At 49.3% G+C, this 27,708-nt stretch overlaps 1 protein-coding gene across 1 annotated transcript in view; it reads right to left on the bottom strand.

The window, feature by feature from the left end:
- MUC13 (mucin 13, cell surface associated) overlaps positions 1-27,252 on the bottom strand; it is a 33,823-nt gene extending 6,571 nt beyond the window's left edge. Inside the window, exons 1-17 of the mRNA XM_086750570.1 lie at positions 27,195-27,252; positions 22,738-22,797; positions 21,412-21,471; positions 20,142-20,201; positions 19,282-19,341; positions 17,956-18,015; positions 16,899-16,958; positions 15,842-15,901; positions 14,785-14,844; positions 13,728-13,787; positions 12,671-12,730; positions 11,614-11,733; positions 10,285-10,344; positions 4,545-4,664; positions 3,508-3,614; positions 1,843-1,901; positions 301-446 (exon numbers count right to left, since the gene is read on the bottom strand). Coding sequence (XP_086606696.1) covers positions 301-446; positions 1,843-1,901; positions 3,508-3,614; positions 4,545-4,664; positions 10,285-10,344; positions 11,614-11,733; positions 12,671-12,730; positions 13,728-13,787; positions 14,785-14,844; positions 15,842-15,901; positions 16,899-16,958; positions 17,956-18,015; positions 19,282-19,341; positions 20,142-20,201; positions 21,412-21,471; positions 22,738-22,797; positions 27,195-27,252 — 1,270 coding nt within the window. The remainder of the gene's footprint in view (positions 1-300; positions 447-1,842; positions 1,902-3,507; positions 3,615-4,544; positions 4,665-10,284; positions 10,345-11,613; positions 11,734-12,670; positions 12,731-13,727; positions 13,788-14,784; positions 14,845-15,841; positions 15,902-16,898; positions 16,959-17,955; positions 18,016-19,281; positions 19,342-20,141; positions 20,202-21,411; positions 21,472-22,737; positions 22,798-27,194) is intronic.
- Between the last annotated feature and the right edge of the window lie 456 nt (positions 27,253-27,708).

Here is a 27,708-nt window from a genome sequence, read left to right as displayed (position 1 = left end):
TGATTTTTCCAGCCACTTAACACCTAGCAGGTTAAAATTAATATGCCACTGCTTACTCGGGGATAAGTATTTTCCTTCTCTTCTTTACACAGAAAGTAGAAAGACTTAATGAGACAAAAAAGTCCAGTACTGAATGGTTGAGTCTTCAAAATTACTTAAGATTGAACATTCAGCTCCTTAAAATCAGCACGACTTATGCTCTGATGGGCTTTGCTGCACGCAGAAATGTTCTAACCAGCTTTGAAGATAGAAACCTCTGTTTCTACTGGTTATTTCCTTCTACAGAAGGGAATTACATACCATGGTACTGAGAGACATAGGATGACTTTGCCAATGCGCTATCTATTGCGGAAATAACTGTGTCATTGGTTACATTCGAGTTCTCCTCAAACAGGTTTGTCACTGTTACTCTCATTGGAAAAGAAGCTCTGTCTTCTTTTAGAGGTCTGAAAAGTACAGATAGCATCATTTTAAAGTCTCATAAAATCCATATGGAGATGCAAAGACAAGAGAAGATTTCTGCCAAACCTCCCTCTCCCCCCCAGCTTCTTTCATCCCACAATGTAGGTAGTTGCTAGGACACCTGAAAATGAGTTCCTTGCTTAGGAACACATTAATGGCCATCTTTCCAGTAGATCTAGATGTAAATATGTAGCTGTTAAGCAAAGGCTGTTGGAGGCTAACAACATCACTCCTTTGGGTGTTGTTCACATGTAACCAATATTTTTTTTTACTGGGCTAACCTCAAGCCGGCTGCAGTGTGGAGGACCTAATCTGTTAGACCCTAACTTTTACATGCTTGCATCAGCCTGTGGTATCATCCAGGCATGATGTGGAGAACTCAACCTGAAGCACGGTGAGGATAATTCAGGAAATGACCGTAATGAATTCAGAAGGGTCTGTTTGCAATATGAGGTATCTGTGCTAACCGCATGCTAGCTGGGTTGGGTTCAGCTGCACAGCAATCTCCCTGAAGTGGAGAACAGCAGTGACTACCCTGTTCTTCAGCTGAACTGCGTGCTGCTGGGATATGCACACAAATACCTTTAAGTGTTAGATTGCTGTAGTGCCTTAAGATGTTGATGTGCCCCATGTGTCAGACACAACCGCTCTGCTAAAGTTACTGCCCTCACAACTCTTCTAGAACAACAGTCTGTTTAACTGCTTAATCCATGGGGTTTGCTGAAAGGGTTTACACTGCTGTGTGTGCTAGCATGCCAGGTTTTGCTTGATGTGGGTTAGGGAGCACTCATAGAGAAGCTGGCAAAGCTCTGGGGACAGTCACCTGTAACAAATGGGGATGGGAAGAGAGGGACATCTTACAGTATCCACCTAGATCAGCAGAGGACCTATGCCCACAGCTACAGTCACCACAGCCCATTCAATAACATCTTTGCTCAGCCTGCCACCAGGAGAGACCAGCAAACACACAATGAGATGCAGTGGGCTTCTGCAATGAGGGTTTTTCTTAAATTAAACTGGGATTCCAAATTGGACCTGTTCATGGCAACCTCAGAGTTAACTGTTACGATTTCAGAGACAGGTTGGATATCACAGGAGCTGCTAGTTATAGCACAGTGCTATATCCTACATGGTGCTGAAAGTGGGAGATCCACTGCTAAACTGTCTCAGCCAGCCCATTTCACAGACATATTGGGATAAAAATGGGGACAGCATCCCAGAAACTTTAAAAATACAAAAAGAATGCCCTCATTTAACAGGAGGCATACTGAACTGAACTCATCCCACATCCTTTCTTGAACTGAGTACTCCATGGGAAACAGATTAAAATGAGGTGTGTGGGAAGCATGCACTGTGCAAAAACCAAACTCACAAACTTACTGAATTTCCACAATGACAGTCTGTCCAAAGCCTGTGAGATTGGTGAAGGCATCCTTGAACTGTAAAACATAAATGAATTGGAGTTAAAGGCAAGCAGAAACACAGACCAAAATCACACGAAGCACTGAGGTGTCAGCTGTAAAGTTTTAATCCAGAACATGCTACTATAGGCACAAATAAAGCAAGCTGATCTGTCACATGCACCGTGCAAGGTATTGCAGAAGAGAAGCAGTGGGGCGGTGCTGTAAAACAGGGAATATAGGAGAGCAGTGGAGGGATGGAGAGACACAAGTTGAATGAATGTCAGGCAGCGCATTAGGGTTGCCTGGCTGGATAGCTACAGATACTCCCCTGCAGACTCATCCCTTAGAAGGGCATCTCTGCTGTACCAACCTACATACAAGTGGAGGGAAGAGGGAGAAGTAGGCATCCTTACAATGGCATGTGTCCCTAAGATGTTATGAAGTGGGATTGTCAGAGGTTGATCTTGTGGGGAGAAGCACAGCACTAATGGGGTTGTATGGGGTCAGTAGAAAAGCCGCTACCCTCCCTCATCTTGTGTGAAGCAAGGAACAACTGGTGAAGGCAGCTGTCTCCAAATGTCACACAAGCAGGAGGCACCATGAAAAAAAAGATAAGATGTCTAGGTCAACTGAAATGAAAGATAAACCATCCTTCTTTGTAATAAAATAAAAATTATTTCCTATGCTATTTTCACTGTTACATACTGTTACATATCTATTCTAGTGCTGCATGTCATGCACTTCTGTAGCTATATCATAAAAATATGTTGGACAAAAAAATTTAGGAAAATATTTTTTAACATTCTGGAGAGACAATTTTTGGTTACTTTCTGATAAAACATTCATAGGAAGCAATATAATAACAGGAAGAATTTGATAACCATTTTTTATGAATTCTGATTAATAGTTGGTGAATATTTTTTGATCAGCTGTCTGGTAGAGTTGCATACCCCTTCTTCCTTACTTCCAGAAAGCAAGAAAAGCAAATCCACTTGTTTCAACATGATAGTATAAATTAAAATGTTCATGTTGTTTCTCTAGGAAATCCATTACAAGATTTTATCTATAAATCATAGAATGCTCAAAATGTGCAATATCCATTTCACTAATAGCATTAAAATACTCATACTCATAAGCTTATGGAGAAGGCTTATTATTAAGTATTCAGACACAGCTGGACAGCCATTCTGAAAAGTTTATGCTGTGTGAAAATGATAGCTTTTAAAAAAAAAAAATATTCGTTTTTACTCATACAACTGAGTATTACTGAGCCCTCAGCAAACAGCAGACATCAGAAAATAAATGGGTTGGAAAACTTCACTCAGCCACATGGTTTCTGGAGAGGGAATGGTGAAAGATAAAGTGCAATTTATGTGAGAACAAAATAGAAGTAGCACTAAAAATGCAGATATTACTTATTTCAGGTACTTCAGCAAGAGCCATGCGTGTACTCATCTGAGGGCAAAATTCAAGTCTTTTCTGAATAGGTCTAAACTAATGTGATGCATTCTTTGAAAGAAGTAGATTTCTCAAGTGAAACTACCCTAGGCACCACATTAAAGGCAGTGCATATCCCCTCTGTCTGCCTGGCATTCAGGAAAGCATTAAATATACTGGAAAGGTTTAAGAAAACATCACTCACAAACTCTGTTACATTCTGGAACACCTCTTCATACTGCATGGAATTTACATTTTGAACACTATCACTGTAAATTTCTTTCAGTGTAATGACCCCTGGGAATACTTGCCCTGGAATGAGAACAGAGAATATTAAATAATTAGAGAGCATTCAATTAAGTCAGGTTTCACCTTAGAGTTCTCTAGTCTTCAGAGATGGGGAAATACAATGCAGAAATCAATCAGTGCTATTTTTCATATACTGGAGGAATCAGTAAGGGACAAATGTTTGCTCAGTCAATTCAGCCACAGTGAGGGATGTACTCTGGCTACCTGGGAAGCAGGCAGGATCCGAGGCTCAACCAAACCAGCAAGACTATGAAACCAAATAATTTTAAACCATAAGCATGACCTGAAGCTAACAAAAGACCCCATCTGAGGTGTTACAGCATTTAGTGCCAAAATACTTTTATTAAGGACTTCAAATTTGCAATTACAGCCACTAAGCAGCTAACATGGTTCACCATATCTGAGAAAGTGATTCACAAGCTACCTGCTTCTTTAGGGTCACAAGTAAATTTGAGAATCCTGCCCGCTGGCACTTAAATAAGAAGCCCCATTTGCTCACATGCTTGGCCATTAGCAGCATCTCAGAGATGCACTTCAACAGGACTGTGATGAGCATTTAGCAATAGGGAAAATCAAGCTGGTTATTCAGAGGTCATCATGCCTTTTTTAATCCTGGCTGATAATATTGATGTCAGGTTCACACTTGCATTTTTTTACGGCTTTTCACTCATTTTAATCTCCAGCAGCATTGACAGAGAACTCACCTTCTTTTCCTAGCACATTAACCACTTTGGCTTTGTGAGATAAGAATCTAGGTCATTGTAGCAGTGGCTGTCAGCAAAGCAAGGCATTACTCAGCAGTCATTTTCCCAGACTAATGTCTGGGAAATGTTTTCAGTTATAAGATGAGAACAAGGGATATGGGAAGAAAAATTCATCTGAGCAGTTACCTGTGGCGTAACTAAAAATATAGATTGCCCTTCTATAACTCACCACTGTGGCAATCTTTGTCTCTGTAGAAGAATCCATACTGGCACAGGCAGGTAGAAATGCTATGCAAAGCAACACATTTAGCCAAACGTGTTCCACAAGGGTCTGGGTTGCACAAGTCACCTGAAACAAAGATGAAAGATATTGACATCAGGATTTCTATGAAATTGCAATAGCCAGGTCATATATGAAGTAGTTAATACATTAAATAGTTCATATATACTTCTACTAAAGGAAATTACCAGGTACGTTTTATGGAGTATAGATGCAATTAAAGAGCATGGCTATGTCTTGCATGCTTAAGGTCTGTATAATAACTTTTCCCTACGCAATCCAGCAGGATATCACAGTGAGGACACATAGCGAGTGAGGCTGAAATTCATTATCTGTCATACTAAGCATTCACAATCTAACTCTACTTAATAGAGCTAAAACCAAAATAAACAAACAAAAAAAGTATATTGAGGGTTGCTAAAATCAGTGACTAAGTTAGAAAAAGGCAGACTACAATAGTCTGTGCGTCTTTAATACTGCACTGGTATGTACTTGCCTTATTAAAATACAGTGTTATGGTAGAGTTCTTTACTGCAGACACATCAATAAAATGAAGGCTCACAAGTTAGTCATCATAGTGTAGATATAACAGATATCAGGGTATGCTGCTAAGGAATTTGTGGTAGGGCTTACACCTGTCACCGTAATACGACTAACTACATTAACTGGCCACTTATCGTACTTTTACAGCAGCAAAACTTCATGGATTTGTGCTGACTGCTGCCTTCTACTTACTTACTGGAGTTGTTGCTGAAGATGGTGTTGTGTTTATTGCTGGAAAAGGGAAAATAACTTAATATGTGAGCCCTGTTAGTGCCTTGATTATGTTAAGGCCATCGAAGGCAGCATGGTACGATGCCTCAAAACCTTTCCCAATCCTGCTTCTACCTTGCCCTGTACTCTAGCCAGTGCCTTGCCCTTATTTCCTGCAACCCGTTGCTCAGTGTGATTTACCTTGCATGCCTGCCTGTGATACCACTTCTCTGGCAACCTCTCTCTCTCCACTTAATTTGCTCTCTCTCTGCAAATTTTCTCTGTCTGAAAGCTCTGCAGGCTCCCTCTTCCCCAAGTGCCAAGCTTGTCGTTGCTACCCTAAGACCAGGGCAGTGTTCTTATTTCCACTCTGAATTACAGTTTTTCAGTGTATCCAGAGCACCTTGTGGTTTATGCCTCTGTCCTGAGTGAACCCAGGTCATCTTCAACTCCAACATGTTTAAACACTTGAAAGACTAGTAGCACTACAGGAAAACTTAATCCTTCCTTGAAAATCGTCTTGTGAGAGGTTAGCCTGGAAACATGCACAGCAATAAGAAGCAGAAAACTCTAAGAAAGATGTGATAGCAAATCCACCAGAAGAAAGAAATTTAGGGAGCAGTGGGACATTAGAATAATCTCAAATATATATTGAATTGAATTTTTATAGGGTACGCTCTTTGCCTAAAATAGTCACAGTTTTACTGTCTCTAAGTAATTATATATTGTGTGAGGATTTAAAAGTATGTATTTCAAATCTAGACATAATTTCTTAGTTTCTAAGTAATTAAAACTTATATTTAGGTATAGGTTATATATAGGATGGTAATTACAGTTCTCTTCCAAGTCATCAAATTCTGCTTTTCACCCTGTCTGATTTCTTTCACTTAACACCATAGGTACTTCCTCATCAATGAGTTAGAGATTTTCTGTGCAATGGGGAAAAACAGAGTAACTCTCTTTCATGCCTCAAAAAGAGGAAAGGAAAGCACTTAATGAAGTTTCATTGGCTAGAGGGCTTATCTCCAGATACTGTGTTTTCAGAGGTACTACTGAAGACAAATTCTTTTTCTGGAGGCAGAGACCACAAGCTGAAAGCAACGCTTGTGAAATCGTACCCAACACTTTCCCCTTGCAGCAAAGGTCAGCAGGGAAGAGTGGAAGCAAGACACAGCACTGACAGGGGGCTCTGTCTCCCCAGGAACATCCCACTGGGATGGAGGCTTGGCACAGCATGAAGGATTCCTGGGAGGGAGCACTCCGTGGCCCTCAGCCACTGCCCTTGGCACTCAGTCCATAGTGGTGTGTGCTCTGGCTCCCTCCTGCCCACGCTTCAAGCAGGCACAGGAACAACTTCCTCCAGAACCTGGTCATGGGCACCTCGTCTGCAGGGATCCTCCTGCACGTGGGACTGGTGCTGGAGACAAAGGCACCAAGCAGGAAAAAAAAAAAGTAGCCTCTTCAAATCATCCCCAACCCTTTCTACTTGCAGGAAAGGTCAGGAGGGAAAGAGGGAACAGTGGAGAAGATTCACAGAGGGAATTGTGAAGCACCAACTATTCCTGCATGGCAAGGACATGTGAAACTGATGTAGGACTTGGGATGTGTGTTCAAGGAGGCAAAGGAAAAAAGCAGGAGGGGACTGGATTGCTGAAATCATTGCAAACACTTTCCCTTTGCAGTAAAGACCAGCAGAGTCAAAGGAAGAAGGGAAAACATGAGATGCAGACTTGATCTGGAGGTCTGTGACTTCCCCAGGAGAGGGACTTGGGGAAACCCAGGCAGCAGAACTCATCCCTGCCTGTCAGGACTGCAGACCTTCCTGAGACTGAGTTACTGCAAGCCAAACTTATCAGTGGAGGCCTGAGGGCCATTTGCTCCTTACCTGTAGTTGTTTGCACTGCAGTTGTTGAAGGTGTGGCAGGAGTTGTTTCAGTGGCATTTCCTAAGGAAGGGAAAAGAAGAGAGATGGTAACACTGCTTAGTCTGGAGGGGGGGTAAAGTCTTGGGGAACTCTGTGTGCAGGACAGCCTCTGAGCAGGTAAATGGGGGACCGGCATGGTGCTGAGCAGCCACAGCCCTGGGCAGTCTTACCCTGCCTTTGGACCATCCCTGGCTGTGATGCCTGTGTAGTCTGACATATTCATGGCCCCTTCTCCCAGAGATCCCAGGCCCTGAGCACATGACCCACATGGGCAGTATATTGTCCCCAGCTCAACTGCACTCACTGGCCACAGCCAGCTCAGCCACATGCACATGGGTGACTCCCTGCTGGAAAGCTCCCTTTGCCTGCCCAGGTAGCACCACACGGCCAGGACCACCTGCCAGAGCAGATTGAGAGGTGCCATCAGACTGTGTACAGCCAGCACACCCTATGCTCCCCCAGAGGCGTCTTCTTCCCAGGATCATTTAGGGGAAAGTCTGAGACAGATGGTCTTTCTAGACAGAGGGCAGGTATGATGGGAAATTGGGATGCTGGCAGGAAGGATACGTTCATCCATTCCCACCATGGAGGAAGGGCTGAGGAGTTGCACAGGCTTCCCCTCCTGAACACGACCGCAGCAGGGGCTTCAAGCCACCTGCTTGTTGCTCCACAGCACCACACTGGGAAAGGGGGCTTGGTGGATCATGGAGGATTCCTGGCAAGGACCACTTCATGGTCCCTGGCGCTCAGCCCCATGCTAGTGAGTGCCCCAGCTTCCTCCCTGCCTATGCTCCAAGCAGCCACAGGAGCAAGTCCATGCAGGGCCTGGTCACAGGGCATCCTCTGGGCATCTCATCTGCAAGGCATGCTCTTGCACCTGGGAGTGGTGCAGGAGGTAAAGGCACCAAGCAGGAAAAGAGCAGCCTCTTCAAATCTTCCCCAACACTTTCCCCTTGCAGCAAAAGCCAGCAGGGAAGGAAGGAAGAGTGGAGAAGATTCCCAGCCTTGATCTGGGCAACTTTGTCTCCCCTGGGAGAGGAACTTGGGGAAACTCACACACAAGAAACCCTCTTTGCCTGTGAGGACACTCTAGAGCTCCTTGAGACAAGCGACCCCAATTTGTCCTCAGAAGGAGCTGACTGAGGGCTTTTGAACCTTACCTGTACTTTCTGTCATTGTAGTCAGTGAAGCTGAGGCAGGAGTTAATTCACTAGTTTCTCCTGATTAAAGGAAAAGAAGAGAGATGGTAGCACTGCTTGGCATTGTCTGGAGGAAAAATTCTGGGGAACACTGTGTGTGCAGGACAATCTATGACCAGGTAAGTGGAGGACCTGCATGGGGCTGTAGCAGCCACGGCCCTGGGCAGCCCTGCCCTGCCTTTGAGATCTCTTTGGCCATGCCTGTGTGCGGCATGTCAATGGCCGCTTTTCCCCGAGATCCCAGGACCTGACCACATGCCCCAAACAGCTCAAGTGCAGTTCAGCTGCACTCATTGGCCACAACCAGCTCAGCTGCTGGTACATACGTGTGTCTCCTTGCTGGAAAGCTCTTTTTGCCGTCCCAAGGCCGCACCACAGGGACAGCACGAGCTGCCAGAGCAGGCTGAGGGCATCCACCAGCCTGTGAACATGCTACCCGTGATGGCCTGTTTGGCAACACTGTTTTGGGAAACCTGTGAAGCAGCATAGGTTCCTGCACAGGCAAGAATGTGCGAAATGGATGTGAGACTTGGGGTCTATTCAAGGAGGCAAATTCATCAAGCGGGAGGAGACTGGGTTGCTGAAATCATCGCAAACACTTTCCCCTTGCAGTAAAGACCAGCAGAGTCAAAGGAAGAAGGCAGAACATGAGATGCAGACTTTGTGGAAGCCCCATCCCTGGAAACATTCAAGGCCAGGTTGGATGAGGCTCTGGGCAACCCGATCTAGTTGGGGATTTCCATGCCCCTTGCAGGGGGGTTGGACTAGACAACCTTTGAAGGTCCCTTCCCATCATTCTATGATGCTATGATTCATCTGGGGCTCTGCAGCTTCCCCAGGAGAGGAACCTGGGGAAACCCAGGCAGGGGAACTCATCCCTGCCTGCGGGGGGCTGCAGAGCTCTCTGGGACTAAGTTACCCAATTAAAGGAGGCCAGGTGGCTTTTTGTTCCTTACCTGTAGCTGTTGGCTCTGAAATTGTTGAAGGTGAGGCAGGAGTTGTCTCAGTGGCATTTCCTAAGGAAGGGAAAAGAAGAGAGATGGTAGCACTGCTTAGTGTGGAGGGGGGGTAAAGTCTTGGGTAACTCTGTTTGCAGGACAGCCTCTGAGCAGGTAAGTGGAGGACCTGCGTGAGGCAAGTGCAGCCACGGCCCTGGCCAGCCACGCCCTGCCTTTGGACTGTCACTGGCTGTGAGAGCTGTGCACTCTGGCATGTCCATGGGCCCTTCTCCCCCAGATCCCAGGGCCTGTCCACATGCCCCAAACAGCTCAAGTGCAATTCAGCTGCACTCACTGGCCACAACCAGCTCAGCTGCTGGTACACACGCGGGTCTCCTGCTGGAAAGCTCTCTTTGCCTTCTCAAGGCCGCACCACAGGGACAGCACGAGCTGCCAGAGCAGGCTGAGGGCATCCATCAGCCTGTGAACATGCTACCCGTGATGGCCTGTTTGGCAACACTGTTTTGGGAAACCTGTGAAGCAGCATAGGTTCCTGCACAGACAAGGATGTGTGAAATGGATGTGAGACTTGGGGTCTATTCAAGGAGGCAAATTCATCAAGCAGGAGGGGACTGGATTGCTGAAATCATCGCAAACACTTTTCCCGTGCAGTAAAGACCAGGAGAGTCAAAGGAAGAAGGCAGAACATGAGATGCAGACTTGATCTGGGGATCTGCAGCTTCCCCAGGAGAGGAATCTTGGGAAACCCAGGCAGGGGAACTCATCCCTGCCTGTGGGGGCTGCAGAGCTCTTTGGGACTGAGTTACTGCAAGCCAAACTTATCAGTGGAGGCCTGAGGGCCATTTGCTCCTTACCTGTAGTTTTTGTGGTTGTAGTCGTTGAAGATGTGGCAGGACCTGTTTCAGTGGCCTTTCCTAAGGAAGGGAAAAGAAGAGAGATGGTAACACTGCTTAGTCTGGAGGGGGGGTAAAGTCTTGGGGAACTCTGTGTGCAGGACAGCCTCTGAGCAGGTAAATGGTGGACTGGCATGGTGCTGAGCAGCCACAGCCCGGGGCAGTCTTACCCTGCCTTTGGACCATCCCTGGCTGTGATGCCTGTGTAGTCTGACATGTCCATGGCCCCTTCTCCCCCAGATCCCAGGCCCTGAGCCTGTGCCCCCCATGGGCAGTGTATTGCCCCCAGCTCTGCCACGTGCACATGGGTGACTCCCTCTGCCTGCCCAGGGCAGCATCACATGGACAAGACCACCTGCCAGAGCTGATTGAGGGGTGCCATGAGACTGCGTACAGCCAGCACACTCTACGCTCTGCCATAGTCGCCTTCTCCCCAGGATCATTTAGGGGAAAGTCTGCGACAGCTGGTCTTACTAGGCGGTGGGCAGGTATGATGGGAAATTGAGGTGCTCACCCAGGCCCACTATGAAGGAAGACCTGATGGGTTGGGCATGCTTCCCTTCCTGAGCGTGATCGCTGCAGGAGCTTCAAGAGACCTGCTTGTTGCTCCCCAGCACCACACTGGGAAAGGGGGCTTGGTGGATCATGGAGGGCTCCTGGCAGCAACACCTTCATGGTGCCTGGCCATGGCCCCTGGCACTCAGTCCCATGCTGATGTGTGCCCCAGCTCCCGCCCTGCCTGTGCTCCAAGCAGCCACAGGAGCAAGTCCATGCAGGGTCTGGTCACAGGGCATCCACTCTGCAGGCATGCTGGTGCACCTGGGAGTGGTGCAGGAAGCAAAGGCACCAAGTAGGAAAAGAACAGCCTCTTCAAATCTTCCCCAACACTTTCCCCTTGCAGCAAAGGCCAGCAGGGAAAGAGGGAAGAGTGGAGAGGATTGCCAGCCTTGATCTGGGCAACTTTGTCTCCCCGGGGAGAGGAACTTGGGGAAGCCCACACAGGAGATCTCATCCCTGCCTATGGAGGCTGTAGAGCTGCTGGCACAGAGTGACTCCAATTTGTCCTCAGAAGGGGCTGTCTGGGAGATTTTGCTCCTTACGTGTAGATGTTGCGGTTGTAGACGTTGAAGGTGTGGCAGGAGTTGTTTCAGTGCTTTGTCCTGATGAACAGAAAACGAAAGAGATGGTGGCACTGCTTAGTAGCAACTTTCAGGACGGCAGAGCTCTCCAGGACTGAGTTACTCCAACCTGACATTACAAATGGAGGCGCAAAGGCTTTTTGCTCCTTACCTGTAGTTTTTGTGGTTGTAGTTGTTGAAGGTGTGGCAGGAGCTGTTTCAGTGGCCTTTCCTAAGGAAGGGAAAAGAAGAGAGATGGTAGCACTGCTTAGCATTGTGTGGAGAAAAAATGCTGGGGAACAATGTGTATGCAGGACAACCTCTAAGCAGGTAAGTGGGGGACCAGTGTGGGGCTAGAGGAGCCACGGCCTTGGGCAGCTGCGCCCTGCCTTTGGGATCTCTGTGGTCATGATGCCTGTGTAGTCTGGCATGTCAATGGCCACTTTTCCCCGAGATCCCAGGGCCTGACCACGTGCCCCAAACAGCTCAAGCGCAGTTCAGCTGCACTCACTGGCCACAGCCAGCTCAGCTGCTGGCACACACGCGTGTCTCCTTGCTGGAAAGCTCTCTTTGCTTTCCCAAGGCTGCACCACAGGGTGCAGGCAGCCTGAGGGCATCCATCAGCCCGTGAACGTGCTACCCATGATGTCCTGCTTGGCAATACTGTTTTGGGAAAACTGTGAAGCAGCATAGGTTCCTGCACAGACAAGGATGTGTGAAATGGATGTGAGACTTGGGGTCTATTCAAGGAGGCAAATTCATCAAGCAGGAGGGGACTGGATTGATGAAATCATCGCAAACACTTTCCCCTTGCAGTAAAGACCAGCAGAGTCTTTACTGAATCATAGAATCGTAGAATGGATAGAGTTGGAAGGGACCTTCAAAGGTCCTCTAATCCAACTCCCCTGCAAGGCGCAGGGACATCCCGCACTAGATCAGGTTGCTTAGAGCCTCATCCAACCTGGCCTTGAATGTTTCCAGGGATGGGGCTTCCACCACCTCTCTGGGCAACTTGGTCCAGTGTTCTACAACCCTCATCAGTCAAAGGAAGAACGCAGAACATGAGATGCAGACTTGATCTGGGGGTCTGTGACTTCCCCAGGAGAGGGACTTGGGGAAACCCAGGCAGCAGAACTCATCCCTGCCTGTGGGGGCTGCAGAGCTCTTTGGGACTGAGTTACTGCAAGCCAAACTTATCAGTGGAGGCCTGAGGGCCATTTGCTCCTTACCTGTAGTTTTTGTGGTTGTAGTTGTTGAAGGCGTGGCAGGAGCTGTTTCAGTGGCCTTTCCTAAGGAAGGGAAAAGAAGAGAGATGGTAGCACTGCTTAGCGTTGTGTGGAGAAAAAATGCTGGGGAACAATGTGTATGCAGGACAACCTCTAAGCAGGTAAGTGGGGGACCAGTGTGGGGCTAGAGGAGCCACGGCCTTGGGCAGCTGCGCCCTGCCTTTGGGATCTCTGTGGTCATGATGCCTGTGTAGTCTGGCATGTCAATGGCCACTTTTCCCTGAGATCCCAGGGCCTGACCACGTGCCCCAAACAGCTCAAGCGCAGTTCAGCTGCACTCACTGGCCACAGCCAGCTCAGCTGCTGGCACACACGCGTGTCTCCTTGCTGGAAAGCTCTCTTTGCTTTCCCAAGGCTGCACCACAGGGTGCAGGCAGCCTGAGGGCATCCATCAGCCCGTGAACGTGCTACCCATGATGTCCTGCTTGGCAATACTGTTTTGGGAAAACTGTGAAGCAGCATAGGTTCCTGCACAGACAAGGATGTGTGAAATGGATGTGAGACTCGGGGTCTATTCAAGGAGGCAAATTCATCAAGCAGGAGGGGACTGGATTGATGAAATCATCGCAAACACTTTCCCCTTGCAGTAAAGACCAGCAGAGTCTCTACTGAATCATAGAATCGTAGAATGGATAGAGTTGGAAGGGACCTTCAAAGGTCCTCTAATCCAACTCCCCTGCAAGGCGCAGGGACATCCCGCACTAGATCAGGTTGCTCAGAGCCTCATCCAACCTGGCCTTGAATGTTTCCAGGGATGGGGCTTCCACCACCTCTCTGGGCAACTTGGTCCAGTGTTCTACAACCCTCATCAGTCAAAGGAAGAACGCAGAACATGAGATGCAGACTTGATCTGGGGGTCTGTGACTTCCCCAGGAGAGGGACTTGGGGAAACCCAGGCAGCAGAACTCATCCCTGCCTGTGGGGGCTGCAGAGCTCTTTGGGACTGAGTTACTGCAAGCCAAACTTATCAGTGGAGGCCTGAGGGCCATTTGCTCCTTACCTGTAGTTTTTGTGGTTGTAGTTGTTGAAGGTGTGGCAGGAGCTGTTTCAGTGGCCTTTCCTAAGGAAGGGAAAAGAAGAGAGATGGTAGCACTGCTTAGCGTTGTGTGGAGAAAAAATGCTGGGGAACAATGTGTATGCAGGACAACCTCTAAGCAGGTAAGTGGGGGACCAGTGTGGGGCTAGAGGAGCCACGGCCTTGGGCAGCTGCGCCCTGCCTTTGGGATCTCTGTGGTCATGATGCCTGTGTAGTCTGGCATGTCAATGGCCACTTTTCCCTGAGATCCCAGGGCCTGACCACGTGCCCCAAACAGCTCAAGCGCAGTTCAGCTGCACTCACTGGCCACAGCCAGCTCAGCTGCTGGCACACACGCGTGTCTCCTTGCTGGAAAGCTCTCTTTGCTTTCCCAAGGCTGCACCACAGGGTGCAGGCAGCCTGAGGGCATCCATCAGCCCGTGAACGTGCTACCCATGATGTCCTGCTTGGCAATACTGTTTTGGGAAAACTGTGAAGCAGCATAGGTTCCTGCACAGACAAGGATGTGTGAAATGGATGTGAGACTCGGGGTCTATTCAAGGAGGCAAATTCATCAAGCAGGAGGGGACTGGATTGATGAAATCATCGCAAACACTTTCCCCTTGCAGTAAAGACCAGCAGAGTCTTTACTGAATCATAGAATCGTAGAATGGATAGAGTTGGAAGGGACCTTCAAAGGTCCTCTAATCCAACTCCCCTGCAAGGCGCAGGGACATCCCGCACTAGATCAGGTTGCTCAGAGCCTCATCCAACCTGGCCTTGAATGTTTCCAGGGATGGGGCTTCCACCACCTCTCTGGGCAACTTGGTCCAGTGTTCTACAACCCTCATCAGTCAAAGGAAGAACGCAGAACATGAGATGCAGACTTGATCTGGGGGTCTGTGACTTCCCCAGGAGAGGGACTTGGGGAAACCCAGGCAGCAGAACTCATCCCTGCCTGTGGGGGCTGCAGAGCTCTTTGGGACTGAGTTACTGCAAGCCAAACTTATCAGTGGAGGCCTGAGGGCCATTTGCTCCTTACCTGTAGTTTTTGTGGTTGTAGTTGTTGAAGGTGTGGCAGGAGCTGTTTCAGTGGCCTTTCCTAAGGAAGGGAAAAGAAGAGAGATGGTAGCACTGCTTAGCGTTGTGTGGAGAAAAAATGCTGGGGAACAATGTGTATGCAGGACAACCTCTAAGCAGGTAAGTGGGGGACCAGTGTGGGGCTAGAGGAGCCACGGCCTTGGGCAGCTGCGCCCTGCCTTTGGGATCTCTGTGGTCATGATGCCTGTGTAGTCTGGCATGTCAATGGCCACTTTTCCCCGAGATCCCAGGGCCTGACCACGTGCCCCAAACAGCTCAAGCGCAGTTCAGCTGCACTCACTGGCCACAGCCAGCTCAGCTGCTGGCACACACGCGTGTCTCCTTGCTGGAAAGCTCTCTTTGCTTTCCCAAGGCTGCACCACAGGGTGCAGGCAGCCTGAGGGCATCCATCAGCCCGTGAACGTGCTACCCATGATGTCCTGCTTGGCAATACTGTTTTGGGAAAACTGTGAAGCAGCATAGGTTCCTGCACAGACAAGGATGTGCGAAATGGATGTGAGACTTGGGGTCTATTCAAGGAGGCAAATTCATCAAGCAGGAGGGGACTGGATTGATGAAATCATCGCAAACACTTTCCCCTTGCAGTAAAGACCAGCAGAGTCTCTACTGAATCATAGAATCGTAGAATGGATAGAGTTGGAAGGGACCTTCAAAGGTCCTCTAATCCAACTCCCCTGCAAGGCGCAGGGACATCCCGCACTAGATCAGGTTGCTTAGAGCCTCATCCAACCTGGCCTTGAATGTTTCCAGGGATGGGGCTTCCACCACCTCTCTGGACAACTTGGTCCAGTGTTCTACAACCCTCATCAGTCAAAGGAAGAACGCAGAACATGAGATGCAGACTTGATCTGGGGGTCTGTGACTTCCCCAGGAGAGGGACTTGGGGAAACCCAGGCAGCAGAACTCATCCCTGCCTGTGGGGGCTGCAGAGCTCTTTGGGACTGAGTTACTGCAAGCCAAACTTATCAGTGGAGGCCTGAGGGCCATTTGCTCCTTACCTGTAGTTTTTGTGGTTGTAGTTGTTGAAGGCGTGGCAGGAGCTGTTTCAGTGGCCTTTCCTAAGGAAGGGAAAAGAAGAGAGATGGTAGCACTGCTTAGCGTTGTGTGGAGAAAAAATGCTGGGGAACAATGTGTGTGCAGGACAACCTCTAAGCAGGTAAGTGGGGGACCAGTGTGGGGCTAGAGGAGCCACGGCCTTGGGCAGCTGCGCCCTGCCTTTGGGATCTCTGTGGTCATGATGCCTGTGTAGTCTGGCATGTCAATGGCCACTTTTCCCTGAGATCCCACGGCCTGACCACGTGCCCCAAACAGCTCAAGCGCAGTTCAGCTGCACTCACTGGCCACAGCCAGCTCAGCTGCTGGCACACACGCGTGTCTCCTTGCTGGAAAGCTCTCTTTGCTTTCCCAAGGCTGCACCACAGGGTGCAGGCAGCCTGAGGGCATCCATCAGCCCGTGAACGTGCTACCCATGATGTCCTGCTTGGCAATACTGTTTTGGGAAAACTGTGAAGCAGCATAGGTTCCTGCACAGACAAGGATGTGTGAAATGGATGTGAGACTCGGGGTCTATTCAAGGAGGCAAATTCATCAAGCAGGAGGGGACTGGATTGATGAAATCATCGCAAACACTTTCCCCTTGCAGTAAAGACCAGCAGAGTCTTTACTGAATCATAGAATCGTAGAATGGATAGAGTTGGAAGGGACCTTCAAAGGTCCTCTAATCCAACTCCCCTGCAAGGCGCAGGGACATCCCGCACTAGATCAGGTTGCTCAGAGCCTCATCCAACCTGGCCTTGAATGTTTCCAGGGATGGGGCTTCCACCACCTCTCTGGGCAACTTGGTCCAGTGTTCTACAACCCTCATCAGTCAAAGGAAGAACGCAGAACATGAGATGCAGACTTGATCTGGGGGTCTGTGACTTCCCCAGGAGAGGGACTTGGGGAAACCCAGGCAGCAGAACTCATCCCTGCCTGTGGGGGCTGCAGAGCTCTTTGGGACTGAGTTACTGCAAGCCAAACTTATCAGTGGAGGCCTGAGGGCCATTTGCTCCTTACCTGTAGTTTTTGTGGTTGTAGTTGTTGAAGGCGTGGCAGGAGCTGTTTCAGTGGCCTTTCCTAAGGAAGGGAAAAGAAGAGAGATGGTAGCACTGCTTAGCGTTGTGTGGAGAAAAAATGCTGGGGAACAATGTGTATGCAGGACAACCTCTAAGCAGGTAAGTGGGGGACCAGTGTGGGGCTAGAGGAGCCACGGCCTTGGGCAGCTGCGCCCTGCCTTTGGGATCTCTGTGGTCATGATGCCTGTGTAGTCTGGCATGTCAATGGCCACTTTTCCCTGAGATCCCAGGGCCTGACCACGTGCCCCAAACAGCTCAAGCGCAGTTCAGCTGCACTCACTGGCCACAGCCAGCTCAGCTGCTGGCACACACGCGTGTCTCCTTGCTGGAAAGCTCTCTTTGCTTTCCCAAGGCTGCACCACAGGGTGCAGGCAGCCTGAGGGCATCCATCAGCCCGTGAACGTGCTACCCATGATGTCCTGCTTGGCAATACTGTTTTGGGAAAACTGTGAAGCAGCATAGGTTCCTGCACAGACAAGGATGTGTGAAATGGATGTGAGACTTGGGGTCTATTCAAGGAGGCAAATTCATCAAGCAGGAGGGGACTGGATTGATGAAATCATCGCAAACACTTTCCCCTTGCAGTAAAGACCAGCAGAGTCTTTACTGAATCATAGAATCATAGAATGGATAGAGTTGGAAGGGACCTTCAAAGGTCCTCTAATCCAACTCCCCTGCAAGGCGCAGGGACATCCCGCACTAGATCAGGTTGCTCAGAGCCTCATCCAACCTGGCCTTGAATGTTTTCAGGGATGGGGCTTCCACCACCTCTCTGGGCAACTTGGTCCAGTGTTCTACAACCCTCATCAGTCAAAGGAAGAACGCAGAACATGAGATGCAGACTTGATCTGGGGGTCTGTGACTTCCCCAGGAGAGGGACTTGGGGAAACCCAGGCAGCAGAACTCATCCCTGCCTGTGGGGGCTGCAGAGCTCTTTGGGACTGAGTTACTGCAAGCCAAACTTATCAGTGGAGGCCTGAGGGCCATTTGCTCCTTACCTGTAGTTTTTGTGGTTGTAGTTGTTGAAGGTGTGGCAGGAGCTGTTTCAGTGGCCTTTCCTAAGGAAGGGAAAAGAAGAGAGATGGTAGCACTGCTTAGTCTGGAGGGGGGGTAAAGTCTTGGGGAACTCTGTGTGCAGGACAGCCTCTGAGCAAGTCAATGGTGGACCGGCATGGTGCTGAGCAGCCACAGCCCGGGGCAGTCTTACCCTGCCTTTGGACCATCCCTGGCTGTGATGCCTGTGTAGTCTGACATGTCCATGGCCCCTTCTCCCCCAGATCCCAGGCCCTGAGCCTGTGCCCCCCATGGGCAGTGTATTGCCCCCAGCTCTGCCACGTGCACATGGGTGACTCCCTCTGCCTGCCCAGGGCAGCATCACATGGACAAGACCACCTGCCAGAGCTGATTGAGGGGTGCCATGAGACTGCGTACAGCCAGCACACTCTACGCTCTGCCATAGTCGCCTTCTCCCCAGGATCATTTAGGGGAAAGTCTGAGACAGCTGGTCTTTCTAGGCAGTGGGCAGGTATGATGGGAAATTGAGGTGCTCACCCAGGCCCTCTATGAAGGAAGACCTGATGGGTTGGGCATGCTTCCCTTCCTGAGCGTGATCCCTGCAGGAGCTTCAAGAGACCTGCTTGTTGCTCCCCAGCACCACACTGGGAAAGGGGGCTTGGTGGATCATGGAGGGCTCCTGGCAGCAACACCTTCATGGTGCCTGGCCATGGCCCCTGGCACTCAGTCCCATGCTGATGTGTGCCCCAGCTCCCGCCCTGCCTGTGCTCCAAGCAGCCACAGGAGCAAGTCCATGCAGGGTCTGGTCACAGGGCATCCACTCTGCAGGCATGCTGGTGCACCTGGGAGTGGTGCAAGAAGCAAAGGCACCAAGCAGGAAAAGAGCAGCCTCTTCAAATCTTCCCCAACACTTTCCCCTTGCAGCACAGGCCAGCAGGGAAAGAGGGAAGAGTGGAGAGGATTGCCAGCCTTGATCTGGGCAACTTTGTCTCCCCGGGGAGAGGAACTCAGGGAAGCCCACACAGGAGATCTCATCCCTGCCTATGGAGGCTGTAGAGCTGCTGGCACAGAGTGACTCCAATTTGTCCTCAGAAGGGGCTGTCTGAGAGATTTTCCTCCTTACGTGTAGTTGTTGTGGTTGTTGTAGTTACAGATTGGGTAGTTGTTTCAGTGCTTTGTCCTGATGAACAGAAAACAAGAGAGATGGTGGCACTGCTTAGTAGCGACTTTCAGGACTGCAGAGCTCTCCAGGACTGAGTTACTCCAACCTGACATTACAAGTGGAGGTGCAAGGGCTTTTTGCTCCTTACCTATAGTTTTTGTGGTTGTAGTCGTTGAAGGTGTGGCAGGAGCTGTTTCAGTGGCCTTTCCTAAGGAAGGGAAAAGAAGAGAGATGGTAGCACTGCTTAGTGTTGTGTGGAGAAAAAATGCTGGGGAACAATGTGTGTGCAGGACAACCTCTAAGCAGGTAAGTGGGGGACCAGTGTGGGGCTAGAGGAGCCACGGCCTTGGGCAGCTGCGCCCTGCCTTTGGGATCTCTGTGGTCATGATGCCTGTGTAGTCTGGCATGTCAATGGCCACTTTTCCCCGAGATCCCAGGGCCTGACGACATGCTCCAAACAGCTCAAGTGCAGTTCAGCTGCACTCACTGGCCACAGCCAGCTCAGCTGCTGGCACACATGCGTGTCTCCTTGCTGGAAAGCTCTCTATGCCTTCCCAAGGCCGCACCACAGGGACAGCACGAGCTGCCAGAGCAGGCTGAGGGCATCCATCAGCCTGTGAACATGCTACCCGTGATGGGCTGCTTGGCAATACAGTTTTGGTAAACCTGTGAAGCAGCATCAATTCCTGCACGGGCGAGGATGTGCGAAATGGATGTGAGACTTGGGGTCTATTCAAGGAGGCAAATTCATCAAGCAGGAGGGGACTGGATTGCTGAAATCATTGCAAACACTTTCCCCTTGCAGTAAAGACCAGCAGAGTCAAAGGAAGAAGGCAGAACATGAGATGCAGACTTGATCTGGGGATCTGCAGCTTCCCCAGGAGAAGAATCTTGGGAAACCCAGGCAGGGGAACTCATCCCTGCCTGTGGGGGCTGCAGAGCTCTTTGGGACTGAGTTACTGCAAGCCAAACTTATCAGTGGAGGCCTGAGGGCCATTTGCTCCTTACCTGTAGTTTTTGTGGTTGTAGTTGTTGAAGGTGTGGCAGGAGCTGTTTCAGTGGCCTTTCCTAAGGAACGGAAAAGAAAAGAGGTGGTAGCACTGCTTAGCACTGTGTGGAGGAAAAATCCTGGGGTATTCTGTGTGTGCAGGACAACCTCTGATCAGGTAAGTGGGGGATCTGCGTGGGGCTAGAGCAGCCACAGCCCTGGGCAACCTTGCCCTGCCTTTGGACCGTCCCTGGCTGTGAGGCCTGTGTAGTCTGACATGTCCATGGCCCCTTCTCCCGCAGATCCCAGGCCCTGAGCCTGTGCTCCCCATGGGCAGTATATTGCCCCCAGCTCTGCCATGTGCACATGGGTGACTCCCTCTGCCTGCCCAGGGCAGCATCACATGGACAAGACCACCTGCCATAGCAGATTGAGAGGTGCCATTAGACGGCGTACAGCCAACAGACCCTACACTCTGCCATAGTCGCCTTCTTCCCAGGATCATTTAGGGGGGAGTCTGAGACAGCTGGTCTTTCTAGATGGTGGGCAGGTATGATGGGAAATTGCGGCACGGCAAGAAGGATGTACTCATCCATTCCCACCATGGCGGAAGTGCTGAGGGGCTAGGCAGGCTTCCCCTCCTGAGCATGATCCCAGGAGGAATCATAGAATCTTAAGGTTGGAAGAGACTTCCAAGATCATCAAGTCCAAATGTCAACCTAACCCCACCATACCTACTAAACCATGTCCTGAAAGCAGCTTCAAGAGACCTGCTTGTTGCTCCCCAGCACCACACTGTGAAGGGTCTTGGTGGGTCGTGGAGGGTTGCTGGCAGGGACTTCTTCATAGTGTCTGGCCATGGTCCCTGACACTCAGCCCCATGCTGATGTGTGCCGCAGCTCCCTCCCTGCCCGTGCTCCAAGCAGCCACAGGAGCAAGTCCATGCAGGGCCTGGTCACAGGCATCCCCTGCGCAGGGGGGAGCATCTCGTCTGCAGGCTTGCTCTTGTGCCTGGGAGTGGTGCAGGAAGCAAAGGCACCAAGCAGAAAAAGAGCAGCCTCTTCAAATCTTCCCCAACACTTTCCCCTTGCAGCAAAAGCCAGTAGGGAAAGAGGGAAGAGTGGAGAGGATTGCCAGCCTTGATCTGGGCAACTTTGTCTCCCCTGAGAGACAAACTTGGGGAAACACACAGGAGATCTCACCCCTGCCTATGGAGGCTGTAATGCTGCTGGCACAGAGTGACTCCAGTTTGTCCTCAGAAGGGGCTGTCTGAGAGATTTTGCTCCTTACCTGTAGTTTTTGTGGTTGTAGTCGTTGAAGATGTGTCAGGAGCTGTTTCAGTGGCATTTCCTAAGGAAGGGAAAAGAAGAGAGATGGTAACACTGCTCAGTGTGGAGGGGGGGTAAAGTCTTGGGGAACTCTGTGTGCAGGACAGCCTCTGAGCAGGTAAATGGGGCACCTGCATGGTGCTGAGCAGCCACAGCCCTGGGCAGTCTTACCCTGCCTTTGGACCATCCCTGGCTGTAATGCCTGTGTAGTCTGACATGTCCATGGCCCCTTCTCCCCCAGATCCCAGGCCCTGAGCCTGTGCCCCCCATGGGCAGTGTATTGCCCCCAGCTCTGCCACGTGCACATGGGTGACTCCCTCTGCCTGCCCAGGGCAGCATCACATGGACAAGACCACCTGCCAGAGCTGATTGAGGGGTGCCATGAGACTGCGTACAGCCAGCACACTCTACGCTCTGCCATAGTCGCCTTCTCCCCAGGATCATTTAGGGGAAAGTCTGAGACAGCTGGTCTTACTAGGCGGTGGGCAGGTATGATGGGAAATTGAGGTGCTCACCCAGGCCCACTATGAAGGAAGACCTGATGGGTTGGGCATGCTTCCCTTCCTGAGCGTGATCGCTGCAGGAGCTTCAAGAGACCTGCTTGTTGCTCCCCAGCACCACACTGGGAAAGGGGGCTTGGTGGATCATGGAGGGCTCCTGGCAGCAATACCTTCATGGTGCCTGGCCATGGCCCCTGGCACTCAGCCCCATGCTGATGTGTGCCCCAGCTCCCGCCCTGCCTGTGCTCCAAGCAGCCACAGGAGCAAGTCCATGCAGGGTCTGGTCACAGGGCATCCACTCTGCAGGCATGCTGGTGCACCTGGGAGTGGTGCAGGAAGCAAAGGCACCAAGCAGGAAAAGAGCAGCCTCTTCAAATCTTCCCCAACACTTTCCCCTTGCAGCAAAGGCCAGCAGGGAAAGAGGGAAGAGTGGAGAGGATTGCCAGCCTTGATCTGGGCAACTTTGTCTCCCCGGGGAGAGGAACTCAGGGAAGCCCACACAGGAGATCTCATCCCTGCCTATGGAGGCTGTAGAGCTGCTGGCACAGAGTGACTCCAATTTGTCCTCAGAAGGGGCTGTCTGAGAGATTTTCCTCCTTACGTGTAGTTGTTGCGGTTGTTGTAGTTACAGATTGGGTAGTTGTTTCAGTGCTTTGTCCTGATGAACAGAAAACAAGAGAGATGGTGGCACTGCTTAGTAGCGACTTTCAGGACTGCAGAGCTCTCCAGGACTGAGTTACTCCAACCTGACATTACAAGTGGAGCTGCGAGGGCTTTTTGCTCCTTACCTGTAGTTTTTGTGGTTGTAGCCGTTGAAGGTGTGGCAGGAGCTGTTTCAGTGGCATTTCCTAAGGAAGGGAAAAGAAGAAAGATGGTAGCACTGCTTAGCGTTGTGTGGAGAAAAAATGCTGGGGAACAATGTGTGTGCAGGACAACCTCTAAGCAGGTAAGTGGGGGACCAGTGTGGGGCTAGAGCAGCCACAGCCCTGGTCAGCCTTGCCCTGCCTTTGGGATCTCTGTGGCCATGATGCCTGTGTAGTCTGGCATGTCCATGGCCCCTTCTCCCCCAGATGTAGGCCTTGAGCCTGTGCCCCACATGGGCAGTGTATTGTCCCCAGCTCAGTTGCGCTCACTGGCCACAGCCAGCTCAGCCACGTGCACATGGGTGACTCCTTGCTGGAAAGCTCCCTTTGCCTGCCCAGGTAGCACCACACCGCCAGGACCACTTGCCAGAGCAGAGTCAACGCACCCCATTAGTTGGAGCATATGACCCAGTTTGTGAATTAGGGGAGCTCCCATTCGACCTGGTGTCAGTGTTGCCACCTTCTATTGCTATGTCAATTTGTTTTTCTCATCCCTTAAACAAGCGGTGCTTTCACTATCATCATTCATCTTTAGTAGTTGCGCTGTTGTCAGTTAGATTTACATGGCATTGCACTCCATAGTAAATATGTTCACAGTGACTCTTTAGATTCTGCTCTAGACCTCAGTTAAATCCACAAAAAAAAAGACATTTGCTGCAAGATATACATATATAGATAATATACAGATATTTTGCAACTATGTAAAATTGTCTCTAAACTGGAAAGACATGTATTTGATGGATGGACCACTCAGTGGATATGGAATTGGATGGATGGCTGCACTTAGAGTTGTGGCCAATGGCTTGATGTCCAAGTGGAGACTGGTGACAAATGGCGTTCCTCAGGGGTCTGTATTGGGACCAGCCTTCTTTATCATCTTTGTCAGCAACATGTACAGTGGGCTGAGTGCACCCTCAGCAAGTTTGCCGACGACACCAAGCTGTGTGGTGCAGCCGACATGCTGGAGGGGAGGGATGCCACCCAGAGGGACCCTAACAGGCTGGAGAGGTGGGCCTGTAAGAACCTCAAGAAGTTCAACAAGGCCAAGTGCAAGGTCCTGCACATGGGTTGGGGCAATCTCAAGCACAAGTACAAGCTTGGCAGAGAATGGATTGAGAGCAGCCCTGAGGAGAAGGACTTGGGGGTACTGGTTGATGAGAAGCTCAGTGTGAGCTGGCAGTATGCGCTTGCAGCCCAGAAAGCCAGACACATCCTGGGCTGCATCAAAAGAAGCGTGACCAGCAGGTCGAGGGAGGGGATTCTGCCTCTCTACTCTGCTCTCGTGAGACCACACCTGGAGTACTGTGTCCAGCTCTGGAGCCCTCAGCACAGCAAAGACATGGACCTGTTGGAGTGGGTCCAGATGAGGGGCATGAAGATGATCAGAGGGCTGGAGCACCTCTCCTATCAGGACAGGCTGAGAGAGTGGGAGCTGTTCACCCTGGAGAAGAGGAGGCTCTGGGGAAACCTGACAGCAGCCTTCCAGTACCTAAAGGGGGCTGATAAGAAAGATGGGGAGAAACTCTTTAGCAGGGCCTGTTGAGATAGAACGAGGGGTCATGGTTTTAAAATAAATGGAGTAGATCTAGACTAGATACAAGGAAAAAATTTTTTACAATGAGGGTGGTAGAAGACTGGCACAGGTTGCCCAGAGAGGTCGTGGATGCCCCACCCCTGGAATCATTGAAGGCCAGGTTGGATGGGGCTCTGAGCAACCTGATCTGGTTGGAGATGTCCCTGCTCCTTGCAGGGCGGTTGGACCAGATGGCCTTTAAAGGTCCCTTCCAACCCCAACCATTATATGATTCTATGGTGTCAGGAGAAGCATCATTAAAAATTCTATACGGCCTATTTCAAAGCAGAGGTGGAAGAATGACTACCTTTGCTAACACCTTCTCCTATGCTGAAACAAATTCAAGTGGACATTGAACACAGTGTATTTTTACACAAAGAATGCATATTCTGCTAAATTATCATCAGTGGTATCAAGACCTTCTTTCCAGGACTACACTACCATGCAGTTATGCTAGTATACATTATTTTTTGTAATTCTTCTCCTTCCTTATAATTCTTTCTGAATAAAGATAAATTTGGCTGATACCAGACAACACTTGAAGGAATTTTCTCTCACATTTTCATTTCAGTATTACCTGTTACTGTGTGCACTCTTCTGAATTATTTTATGTATTTATTTTTAGGATGTTTATTTTATACTTAGATTGTGACATTGTTAACTCTCGATATAAGGAATGCTTGGGTGGTTTTTTTTTTTTTTTTTTGTCTAGAAGTAAGGAGAACAAATAATAAAATAGCTTTGCTGATAAACGTGCGACGAATGGCCAGTTTGGATCATATGGTCTCACTTTAATCTGAATTAGTTAATATATGAGTTAGGAATAAACCTATTTACTCTGAGTTAATGCCATTGCAATCATAATTTAATCTAAGTCATTAACTGCATGCAGCTGGACAACTAATGTATTTGTGGCTAAAATCCTTGGCACTAACACACTCTTATAGCTGGTATATTTTAAAAAAATTGTAAATCTCAACGGACATTTGAAAAATATACTCCACTTTTCAAGAAATTTGTAGGGCTTTGAAAACACAAAGTGAGGCAGATTTTATATATTTTTTTTCTTCTGATCAATAAAGCTGATGTAGAAAGGCACATCAAAAAAAAGACAACACCTGAAGTAATCCATTAATCTCCTCTAGGTGAAGGGGAAACATGAGCAATTGTGCCAGTTCTCTGCCAAGTCTTCTGTCTCCACTAGTCACTTAGTCCTATAGGCAGCATTATGTGTTCTCCAGCCAAAAGAAATGCACATTTTTTCCTATAACCACGATAATACGAATTTGTGCTGGCCACAGGGCATCATTTTGGAGCACTGTTTAGACTCAAAATGGATGTTGGGGCAGTAACCTCTTACAGAGCTAGTCCTTAGTCTACGACTGTTAGCCTTGCAGAGGATCTGGCTAGCAGTGGTCCAGGAATACCCTTTGGACCCAGGAAGAATCACATCCATGGTGACAGCAGAGCACGAGCTGCAGTTGAACCTTGCTGATGGGCTTGACAAAGGCAACCTGAGCAAAGGTGGCTATTTTATGGCTCTATCTGCCTAGACTCAACCTTCTGTGTAAGGAAACAGGATGTGTTAATACACTTAGGTGTTTACTACGGAGATAAAAAAAACAGATATTATGACCGAGGTTACGGAATATGAGAGACGTGGCTGCTGAGGTGGGCGGGGCCTTTACCAGAGCTGTTCAAACACACACATCCTGCAAAGATTTTACAATGTTTGCTTAGAATTAAAAAGGTTTCTGGGCAGGCCCATCCTGATGCAAAAATCTATTCAAGTAAGTGAAAGACTCACATTACTTTCGGTAGCTCTTAGGTCAAGATTTTTCACATCTCGCTGTTACCCACAAGCCTCCCAACGGAAAACTAACCAAGTGACAATCTTGAAGACTTCTATGTTTATAATTTATAGCTAAAAATCAGCCTGTAGCATGTTGTAGATGTTGCTGGAAATACATACATTCACTCACAGTAGTCAACAGAGACCCACAACCATCTGTCACCAGTTGCAAGCTTAACAGCATCAGTAAAGCTCTTCATTTAGCTCCAATCTCTGTAACTTTAACTCTCTGTTAGCTAGGACTCCATGTCCTCTCACAGCTTCAAGTCACCAAAAAGCTCTTAATATAGTTACCTTAACTCTACTTCTGCTAATGCCTTCAGTCCCTCATATCTGTCACTGAATATTGGGGACAAGCAAGTTTGGGTCGAGGCTCTGCGCCACAACTACCAAGTTTGTCACAATGCCAGAAAAAGTAGTAAGTGGCTAAAGGAATGACACCTGTCCTTCAATTTGCATAGACCACGGTGCAGCCCTCTGACATCCATGTTGGTGGTGAAGTTCCCATTAATTAATTTCAACAGGAGGAAGTGAACGCTCTGCAAGCCAGCTCAGGCGGCACTGCTTTCCAGACTGACTGTTTAAGGAGCCTCTGGCCGGAAGGCCAGCGGCAGCACTCCTTTCCTTGGGTACTGGGGTGGAACAGTCACACCTTTTGTTATGACTGTAATAGAGCTTAAATTACCTGGGTTTAGTGTGCAGGTCCTGAAAACCGCTCTTGGAATAGGCTAAATTAGGTTAATCACAAGCACCAGTGATTTTGCATTGTTCTGTGAACACGGAAAACTGTTGGCTTGCAGTGACTTTTTTTTGTTGTTAATTAATCAAAATCTAGACATGCTGAATTACGTACTGAGCTCCAACCTCTCAGCAGCGGCTGAAAGTACTAAGCAATCCATTCACTGTCACAGAATAGCTGCCCTGATAAATCCCAAAACAGAAGATAGTATTTCTTACCTTTCGAAAGGCTCAACACCAGGCAGAGCAACACCGCGAGGAATACACAGCGCCTCATTGCCGCTTCTGTTGCTGCTGCCACTTGCTGCTAAACCTAAGAGAATGTGCTTTTCTCTTCTGGCGTCAGCTCATTTAAGGTCCCAGACACAGGTAGAGAGTTCAGCCCCGAGCTGACGTCATGGTGGCAAGCGGCAAATGATAGAGCCAAGCTGTGTTTTTCTTCCTCCTCAGGCTGGGAGGAGATTTCTGGACCTGCAGTGTTCTTCCTTTAAGTCATAAATGCTTGAGACCTGTTGACACAAGGAACTTACTGCTAAATAAACTGATGTGGGAATTAACATCACACCAGCTATCCCCCTCCATACTGACACCTTCAGTGCAAATTAGATGAAGAGTGCTTTATAATCTGCTCTTAAAGTGGAAGAAGCCATCCCAACCCAAGGCACGCTAATTATGCACTTGGAGTAGAGTACCTGAGATCCACAGGTTCACTTCCTTTGCAATAAATTACCAA

This window comes from Chlamydotis macqueenii, chromosome 6 (assembly GCF_036417535.1).
Source record: "Chlamydotis macqueenii isolate bChlMac1 chromosome 6, bChlMac1.mat, whole genome shotgun sequence".
NCBI lineage: Eukaryota > Metazoa > Chordata > Aves > Otidiformes > Otididae > Chlamydotis > Chlamydotis macqueenii.
This window is presented reverse-complemented; position numbering and strand designations above follow the sequence as displayed.